At 38.9% G+C, this 9,842-nt stretch overlaps 1 protein-coding gene across 1 annotated transcript; it reads left to right on the top strand.

Annotated features, from left to right (window-relative positions):
• Positions 1–105: 105 nt before the first annotated feature.
• Positions 106–8,858, top strand: LOC140230924 (HAUS augmin-like complex subunit 1). The gene is made up of 8 exons (XM_072311063.1): positions 106–237; positions 3,035–3,209; positions 3,865–3,997; positions 4,528–4,662; positions 5,915–6,038; positions 7,144–7,209; positions 7,700–7,819; positions 8,598–8,858. Exons 1-8 carry the CDS (start codon positions 196–198, stop codon positions 8,646–8,648), a joined length of 846 nt encoding a protein of 281 aa, XP_072167164.1. The 5' UTR covers positions 106–195; the 3' UTR covers positions 8,649–8,858.
• The last annotated feature ends 984 nt before the right edge of the window (positions 8,859–9,842 follow it).

Here is a 9,842-nt window from a genome sequence, read left to right as displayed (position 1 = left end):
TTTTTGATATACCTATATTATGATGTCTATTCTAAAATTCAATCTCATTTTGCACAATTACTTTAATTATTCTGACTCATCCTGAAGTTTATGTGCCCGCGCCCCGTTGAACTTGCAGAACTTGATTATCTAGCCGACGATTTGACGAGTTTATCTTACAAAACCGTGCGTGTAATTCATCTTCAAGACTTTGAAATGACTGCAAGAGATGGAAATATCAACGATATGCACAGAGAGGTACAGATTCTGAATTCATTTTGACGTTGTTTTTCAGAACAATCGTGGTGCGTGTTGCTATCAAATCCGTTCACTTGGTATTGGTCCCACATATGATAATTTGTGTAAGATATGAGTCCCATCCTTCCACATGTATAGTATCGTTCGTATACAATAGGCCCCCTACATGTAAATTTACTTAATGTAGATCTACTGTATATATACATATATTTCTTTCTTTCTTTTCAAGTCGTTTAACATACTTATTATTCATTAATATTGATAAAAATTTATATCTGTTCTGATTTGCAAGTGTGATGAAAAAGTGAATTGATAGTTAAATAAAACAGTAAATTTTACATGTAGACGCTATTTCATAACAATATAAAATTTAGAGTCTATAACATAAGCATAAGTTAGATGTCTAAGACTCTAACATTCCTAAACATAAATACATGAACAAAAAAAGAATATGAGTAAATGTAATATAACAAGCTAAAATTATAACAAGATGACAAAAAGTATCGGAAAGATGAAACTAGACAGTACTACTACTAGTATAACAAGATGGCAAATTACTTTTTGCCATCTTGTTATACTGTTAGCTTGTTATATTACATTTATGTTACTCATATCCTTTTTTTTTCATGTATTTATGCTTGTAATGTAAGTTGTATGTATGTATAATAGACATGTATATAGAATGTATGTTCTCATACTCCGAAAGGGTTCGACAGAATAAAGTTCAAGTTCAAGCACGTGCCACGCGCGGGCGAAACTGTATACGTGTACATATTACTCCATCGCACGGTATCGCACTACGTGAGCGTGGTACTCCATGTACTTCACATGCTGTGCGAGAGATTCAACGCATACACAACACGTTGACGAACCATGGTGATACCGCAAATTCTGGCACGGGTGGAATGCAAAACATAAATATCGCGTAAACGTTCAAGTTATCTCAGAAACGGCTGCCATCATGGCTGTAGGTATACACGCTGTACAGATTCAATGCAGATAAATGGACTAGTAACTTCGAAACTTGGAATGAAAAAAGTCTATATATGTGTTGCTGTGTGACTTTACTTACCCGTTACTTACCCGTTGAACTGCTTATGCGAGTTGACCCGGGAGGGTCGCGACAATGATTTCGGGGGTCCGACGACGTGGCCCACTGTTGTGCTCTTCGGAACATGTGTGGAGGTAGTTGCATAGTTTGAATTTCGCACTTGATATGCGCCATTTTTTATTCATGAATTTCAGTGAATTTTTATTTGTAAGAGTGGTCTATTCATGGAACCCTGTCGAATCAAAGGCCACATGCTTTAAATAGCGACAGGGTTGTACCGTCACGACCCACAACACAAAGAGAGCTCAGCGATCGCATTGCAATCGCTTTGAGTTTTGATACTTTAGATCATTTTTTTGTCACCTCAAACTTATCTAATGTACATGTATATCTTCATTAATGAGACTACATATCTATGCTATCAATATTGACATAAATTTACATATTTTACAACTTACCGGAAATGATGATTATATGCAGCATGTGCGAACTGTACATCGTCTTTCACGCCAGGCCATTTTGAATATCGGGAGTTCACGCGATCTGAATGCACTTTTAAAAGGTCAAGCTGTCGACCGTGCTGCTACCAAAGAGTGCACGCACGCAATAGATCGCTGCACTTCCAGCCACGCACGCACACAGATAATTTGCTGAGTGGTCAACGCGCCATTTTGAATTCTGCATGATGAACCCCGGCGGTCGGAGATTGCGCTAGAAAGTGCCATTTTTTTGTTCAATGGATTATCGTGAGGGCTCTCCATGGACGTATGTACCTTCTGTAATAAAAACATACACTTTACGTGAGTAGCGTAGAAATGTCTATAAGTAATGTATAAATTGATATAAGTTTTGTAGTTGTGTTGTGGATCCCCACTTTGATGGCGAGGCTTTGACTGTCTAACGCTGTACTTTGCACAATGTCTGGTCGGGCTACGTGGAGCCATGTCGTTTCCAAAGTGCGCTCATACGAGACTAGACACAAATCACACATGAACTTAATTTAATACCAGAATACTGATATTGTTACGTAAGTATTAGAACTCAATGATAAGTAAGACTCCATAGCATAGGGGCATAGAGCCCTCTTCAAGAGTAGGGTGCAAAACCTGATACAAGCAGAGTATCAGCACCCGCATCAAGGTTCGACCTCCCATGCCAAGGTTTTACCGTGCGCAAAATCACTATGTTTCTACATGAAGCAGACAGTCAAATTTTGAACTGCATTGTGGTCAAATTATGGGCGACTTGTGTTACCGCATGCACATCAGCTACTGATCAATCTCCCAAGAGTCTTCACAAGAGAGTGACAAGATTTATCTTATTTCACCTCTAAGGTAAAAAAGCAAATGAGAATTGTTTGGCTTGCATATACAGTAGAATAGAAGTTTTTGTTCTAGGTTTTGTCTATGCACTGGCAATTATTTTGTACCTGAATATGAAAAAAGGCAGTGGCCAATGCAAAATACTGAATTGTTAATGCATTTCCTTGTCAAGAAAAGAAGGAGAAGGAATAAATGGATGAAAAACTGCGCTTTCAGCATCAGTGGTACTGTGACCCAAAGTTAGCGCCTGGCAAAGCCCCAGGCATCTCAGAAATCTAATTTAATGAGAGTCTAGGCAAGTCAATTTCTGTTTTGTGATGTGGTGCATGCAAAAACAAAAGTTCAGACAGAAAAAGAATATTGTATGTTTTCATTTGTATTGCTTTCAATGAGAATATTAATTTCTGTTGTTTACTTCATGTAGGTCCGTGGCTGGTTGCAGAGAGTGTTCGGAGATTTGACCATACCACAGTATGAAATCAACCAGAGAACTGTCACAGTGCTCTACGACCTGATGCTGCGATCTGAGGAGAGAGATCGTGACAGACAGCTCCTCATTGACGATCTGAACCAAAAGACAGAAGAATACCATGCGGAAGGTACTCGTGCCACGTTGTGAAAAGTCATAGAAAGTGGAGGGGGAATGATGTGTTTGAATCATGTATAGTATTTGAATCACAAAATTGACTAGACATTGTATCATGTGCGCTTCTCATGTATCTTTTCACAAAGTCTTTTGAATCATGAATTTGCAAAAATGAAAATACATTAAAGTGAAAAAAATAAAGTAGAGATACCCGATGGTTGTCACTAACCACTATTTTAGCTATATGGACTGGTGAATCTTTTCTTCTTCTACATTATATTCTTGTCCCTTATTGTCTTGCCTGCATAGTGGAGGCAAGACATGGGTGTCACTTTTCCTATGCTGTCGTCATTGTCGTTGGTGTTGGCATTGTAAAGGATTTGGCGTACTCTCAATAACTTTCCATAGCTTTGAGGTATGACCACCAAAGTCACACCATAGGTATACGGGCCAGGCAAGTTCGAATATTTGAGAAGTCTGACAATATCAAATGTCAAAAGTCCGATGAACTTACATTGAAAAATACTGTACTTGGCAATATGCAGGCAAGGCATTGCTTGGTGTTTGCCTTGTTATCTGTGTAGTTGCCTAGAGGAAGGGAGTCAAATAAGCAAAGGCATTATAACATTCAGAATATTTGTATTTATTGTTTTTCTTTTCATCTGTAGCAAGCAGACTCTCGGCCATTCTTCAGAATGTTGGTCTATCCCCAGCAAGCCTCTCTCAGTCAGGCAACGTCAGCCTCCGGACACTGTCTAATGTGGCCCAGATCCTGGACCTCAAAGTAGCCTCAGATACTAAGTAAGCCAATGAATCAAACCAGCTACATGGATGTTTGCACCTTTCTTTGATGGTTGCCATATGTACTTGTATTTTCATCCTTTTCATAGTGCTCACCACTTATACATTCTGGCAAGTCCAGTGGAACCAGACCATTATACAGATAAATACCAGTACATCGTAGACAGTTGCATGGATGAATTTGAGAAGTAGACATTGTAAACTTGTGCACAAAACTGTTTACTGCACTTTTATCATCCACCGTACTGCGAAGTACAAGCATCATTTATTAAGAATTAATCAATGAATAACCTGAAGCTAATGTTTTGCCACAGTAAGGCCTATATAATTACCACTTGTATACCAGATCAATCTAAAGCATTTTTTTTTTTAATCGTTGCTTCATGCACCAATGGACTGGTGTCCTAACATTTTTACTAGATATGAACGATATCTAAATACTGATTAGATCTGTGGTTTGTATTATCTATGAATTGCAGTAAAAAGACTTCGAGGTAAACATGCAAATTATTTTGTTTTTGCTTGTACAGCTATTTTTTGGCTATGACTGATTTGTCACGGGAGCAGATAAAGGTGGAAGACTGCAGACATGAGGAAAATCTCTTGAATCAGAATCTCTTCAAGAAAACAAAGAGTGCCATGATTAAGAGTGATTCCTTGAAAAGGTATGTCACTTCAAGGTGAACATCACAGTAAATATGTGACCCGCTACAACAAAAGGATCCGAAAGTCGGGGAAGGACAAATTTCTAAAAATGGCATGACATTATTCCCTTACTCTTCTACTTTATTTTCATATATAGCACAACTAATAAAAGTACTCGGTTGCGGAAATATCAATGATTTTATTAGCGCATGTCAAGTAGTTGAGGAAATCAGAGTTTCGAGAAAAACGCCTTCAAAGTGAACCTTCCGACGCTATCATGATCAAGCAGAGGCAAGACAGTTTTCAACACTTGACAATAGAAGGCATGCTCCTAGCGACCTCCGCAATGTTCATTCAAGCTTAGCGCCAGCAGTCTACGCACAACCAATCAGTAATCAGGATGCCACGCACTGACCAATAAGATCACTCCCTCGTTGCTAGGGGCGGAGTCCAGCTGCGGCGCTAAATCCAAATCTTCGGACACGTTTCTGTTAATTTGAAAGTCGGAAAATCATGGCCCAGAAAAACGCTGATTTTTTTGCCTTTCCTTTGATCATTTAGCTTCGAAATTTCGGCAGATGATAGACAAAACATTAGACTACAAAATTATACCGAAAACAGAAATCTGGTTGTTTTGTCCAATTTTGATGATGTGACTTCAAACTCAATTTTCTCGGCTCAGCCGTCAGCGACTTTAGGATCCTTTTGTTGTAGCGGGTCACATATATCTCAGTATAATAACAAGGTCACAGTCACATTTGTATTCAGTTTATTTATGTTGATTTCTTCACAACAGTTCAAGTGTATCATACTTCGGGGAGGTTATTGTGAACATAAGACACAAACAAATCTTTACTTAATTTCTTTCTCTTTTTTTCTGATGTAATAGAAAAAATACATCCTTTTTACCATACTGTCCTATTTGTAATAACTTGGCATTGACTATTTAAAAGATGGAGCTGTACAGACTAACTGATCAACCAACAGGACAATTATTTTTTATTTTCTATTCACAAAGTAGCAGAAGAACTGTAAAGCAACTGTATGGCCTCATGTAATTTGCAACCTTTGTGGTTGATACTTATATTACCATTATGCAATAATATCTTCAGTTGAATTTCTTATCTTTGATTTCAATGAAACTTCTATTAGTGTGCTTGTATGTTATGATTTTTACCTCTTACATGTATAATGAGTTAGAACACAGAATGGTATTCTTCAGTCACTTTACCCGTATGTTTGATAAGAGATTCTCAATGGTGATTCTGGCAGGGCAATGACCTCGCTGGAAGACCAAGCCAAGGAACAGGGACCGCAGCTGGAGGAGAAGACCCGACAAGCAGGCTTCTACCACAGCAAGACGAAGGAGTACCGCAACCAGCTTGAGGTTCTAGAGGTAACCACATATCCACAGTGGCGGATCCAGGGGGGTGGGGGGGGGGGCACACGTGGTGCATTCCCCCCTTCACTGTTTTCTCTCTTTTTGAATTAAAGAAATAAAAAAAATAATAATAAATGGGCCTTGGGTGTGCCCCCTTTATTTTTTTTTATTTTTTATTTTTTTTAAAGAAAAGTATGCATGGAATCACACAATGATCCATTGATCCTTGTCAGCCGATTGTAGTGGCACCAAAAAAGAAAATGTTTTTTTTTTTTTTCTTGTTTTTTTGTTTTGTTTTTGCTTGTCAGCTGATTAAACCCAGAAGTGACACCAAAAATAAAAACTGCTTTGTGCCCCCCCCCCCCCCCTTTTACAGAATTCCTGGATCCACCCCTGCATCCATAGCTGTTTTCCTCCATTTAGCATTCATAAATGCTCCATTCCCATTTGATGCAGGATTCCCACTCTTTTCCAGCGATTGTAGAGTAGCATGGTCACTGTGAATAAAAGAAAATAGTTCATTCAAAATGTAAAGCTAAACTAAAGTAATGATTTCTTTTCCCCTCAAAAGTTAAGAAAATTGTCCCTATCCACTGAAAAATAATATCTGTAGACATCTGAAAAATTGAGCCGATGAATTCAGTCCAGTGAAATAGTCATTCTCCACTTCACAAATGGATGTCTACAAACAAATCATCAATGGTATAACTGACCTGTGAATTATCACAACTAGTTGGCATGCATTTGTTTCATTTTCACAAACAATTATATTTACAGGTGAATAACATTAATGCAGCATTCTAAACTGAGCTAAAATGCATTCCCATGTGATGAGAACAGCTATGTCTCATATTCCCTTTCAGTGGCGGATCCAGAGGGGGGCGTACTGGGTGCGCGCCCCTCTTTATTTTTTTGTTGAAACAAAAGAAATGAAAAAAAAAAATGAGGGGGGGGGGGGGTGTGCGCCCCCTTTAATTTTGTAAAGGTGCCTCCCCTTTATGGAATTCCTGGATCTGCCCCTGCCTTTGGTAATCTTATATCAGAAACTGCATTTTATTTAAACAGTAATGCCTCTATTTTGTGTTAGACAGTAATGCTCTTGTTTTGTTTGTTTGAACAGGAGAACCTGACTGAATCAGAGGTTGATCCTTCTGTATATCATCAGAGTCTAGTGAAATTATCTGAGGCAAGTATCAGGTTTTCCTGCAGAATTCAAATAAACACCAACAACAAAGTTCAGTCATCAGTGTCTATCCATTTACTGCTCAGGATATGTTTATAAACATATTTCTTTTCTTCTTTTGTCTTTTTTTCTTTCAGAGCAAGAACTTACCATAATTCACTGCAATATCAATTTGTTGTACTACCTTTTAGTACTAATGAGATGTTGGATGCTCAAGATTCTTTTACAAGTGCATAATGTTTGTATATTCATGAGTTCAGGTTTTTTTTCCTGTCATGAATTAGTTGTTAGCTCTTAAGTGCATCAAAGATAATGTGTCAACAGGACAAGTCAACCTCCAATTTATTTCGAGAATTTCGCTATAACCATGTCTGTATGATATATAATATATAGTGCACTGTAATGGATGAGATCTCAGATGGAATTTTGTGATGTGACCGTATGACGTACATCAATCACATAGTCTATGTTAAACTTACTATTGACTATCCAGCATCTGGAAACTCTCAACTCAAAGTTGGCCCCCCTGCGTGCAAAACTGGAGAGCTACAACGACCTCCCACCAAATGTTTCCCTGGCAAAAGTGAAGATTGAGGAAGCGAAGAGAGAACTGGTATGTACTTGCTTAATTACCTCTGCCAAGGGAAGGTTATGTTTTCATCATTTGCTTTTTCTGTGTGCAAAATAACTCAAAAAGTTGGGGATGGATTTGGATGAAACTTACAGAAAAAGTTGATAATGACATACACAAAAAACAAACAAAAAGATAATTAAATTTTGATAGTGATCCAGGAATTTTTATGGATTTTTGAAGAATTTTGGTTGTTTTTGCAGATAGGGTCAATGAATTTGAGAGTTGGAAGCTGCGCATGCTTGAGGTTTGCAAAGGTGCTCTAAAGCGCATGCTCTGCTCGGGCGAGCAGCTGGAAGCTGATGACATAAACAAAAGGATTCTATATTAGGATATTGGATGATTGTCAGCATGTATGGATGGGTGGAAATTAGCTGCTTGGCAGAGTGCTTTTCTAGTTATCCAAGAAACGTTTTGAATGTGCGTCTGTGCATAATTTTTTATCTACGAAACACTTTGAATATGTGGCTGTACATGACTCTTCATATAAAATGGAGTGTAAAGTTGTTGAGCAAACTTTCCAAATGTATAAATTGATGTCTCGCATAGGATTGGAAAAAAAAAAAAAATCAGCTTCAGGAACATTGATAGTGTGCTCTGTTTCAGAAGATTGCATTTTGTTGCTGTTCTCTCCATATGCTATATAGAAATACAAAGAATATCTTTACAAAAAAAAAAAAAGTACTAAATGTCATCCATTCTCTGTCAGCAAGGAAAAACTATGGTCTTGAAGTTTCTTTTGCTGTGTGTTCACCGACAGGCATCTTTGGAGGCTGAATTGTCCAGAAACATTGACATGATGCACATGTAATAAGAGTGCCTGCAGCTCCTGACAGGGAACAGGAGTCAGTACTGAACTACCCTGGAGGATCGGACAACTCTGTGTAATGGCCATATGCCTGAAGGAATAGATGTGGCCAAAAGAATAAGATGTTAGGAGGAAATCATGGCTTGCATGTGAGGTGTCAGCATATTAACTTGCGCAGTAGACTACGTCACTCTATCTACAAGTGTCTTCCATTCATTCATTGTGTTACACTTCTGTTCACTTGGTAGTGTAGAGGTGTCTTTAAAGCCCCCAAAAAGTTCTGGTACGCCTGCAAAAGTTGTCAAATTTTGCTCCAAAATGTGAACGTATGCCTAGGAAATGTGCGGAATAACGCTGTAATAACAAGATATTTGATGGGTAACGACGAAAATGGGAAATATTAACCAAAAACGTTCAGTCTCAGAACTTACCCGAACGGGGTCAGGCTAGACTCGGACTCGGGGATAACTCGCTTTGCTTGACGGCGGGATGAGTTGTATTGGTTGTCCCTCTGGATTGTGCAGTGTGGTGTACTATGCATATGGGAGCGGCCTGTATAAACTACATTGTAGCGTTCTGGCTACTCGCAGTAATGGTCCGAGTTGTTACAACGCGCATCAAAAACCTCTTTGGCGCGCATGCAAAATTAGTGTGCGCCTCTCAAGCACCTCTAAAAACAATCAGAGACGCTTGATAAACAACAGCAAAAAACTTCAAAGACCGCGCGTCTCAGCAACTGAGGTGATGTGCGTATACTAGTAGCAAGCGTCTTTGCTAGTAGGCTTGAGGACCGCGCGCTGTCCATTTGTGTTGTACAGGGTTAGCACGCACTTTCCTGTCTGCTCAGTAAGGCCTCGTTTGGTACCCGTAGTATTATAGAGTACTGATGAACATGGCGATCACGAACTGTGTGTAAATTGTCTGAAATAGGGTCGAGTTTTCCCTGAGACCGAGTTAGTCTGGAGCCTTTTGGAATAAAAGTCGGTCTACCGACTTTTATTATTTTTCTCAAAATACTCCAAAACGACTCATCATTCCGGCAAACCGCGTCAGCCAGGTAAGTTTCTTTGTAGACTCTTTCGATATATTGCAAGCAAATATGAAATGGTGCCAGACGGGTTCTCAAGCCCTTACCAGAACTTTGTTTTCACTTTAAGCCGGGGAAAAAAAATATTCGGGGGGGGGGGGCATATGGTG

The sequence above is a fragment of the Diadema setosum genome, chromosome 7 (assembly GCF_964275005.1).
Source record: "Diadema setosum chromosome 7, eeDiaSeto1, whole genome shotgun sequence".
In the NCBI taxonomy this organism is placed as follows: domain Eukaryota; kingdom Metazoa; phylum Echinodermata; class Echinoidea; order Diadematoida; family Diadematidae; genus Diadema; species Diadema setosum.
Note: the sequence above shows the minus strand (reverse complement) of the source record. Positions and strands in the feature narration are given on the sequence as shown.

What these genes read in the sequence shown, in the direction of transcription:
- LOC140230924 (XM_072311063.1), top strand. Translation starts at nt 196, where the DNA reads ATGACTGCAAGAGATGGAAATATCAACGATATGCACAGAGAG. An exon ending in TCAACGATATGCACAGAGAG is followed by an intron (nt 238 to 3,034) that starts GTACAGATTCTG and finishes TACTTCATGTAG; the next exon opens with GTCCGTGGCTGGTTGCAGAG. An exon ending in AAAGTAGCCTCAGATACTAA is followed by an intron (nt 3,998 to 4,527) that starts GTAAGCCAATGA and finishes TTGCTTGTACAG; the next exon opens with CTATTTTTTGGCTATGACTG.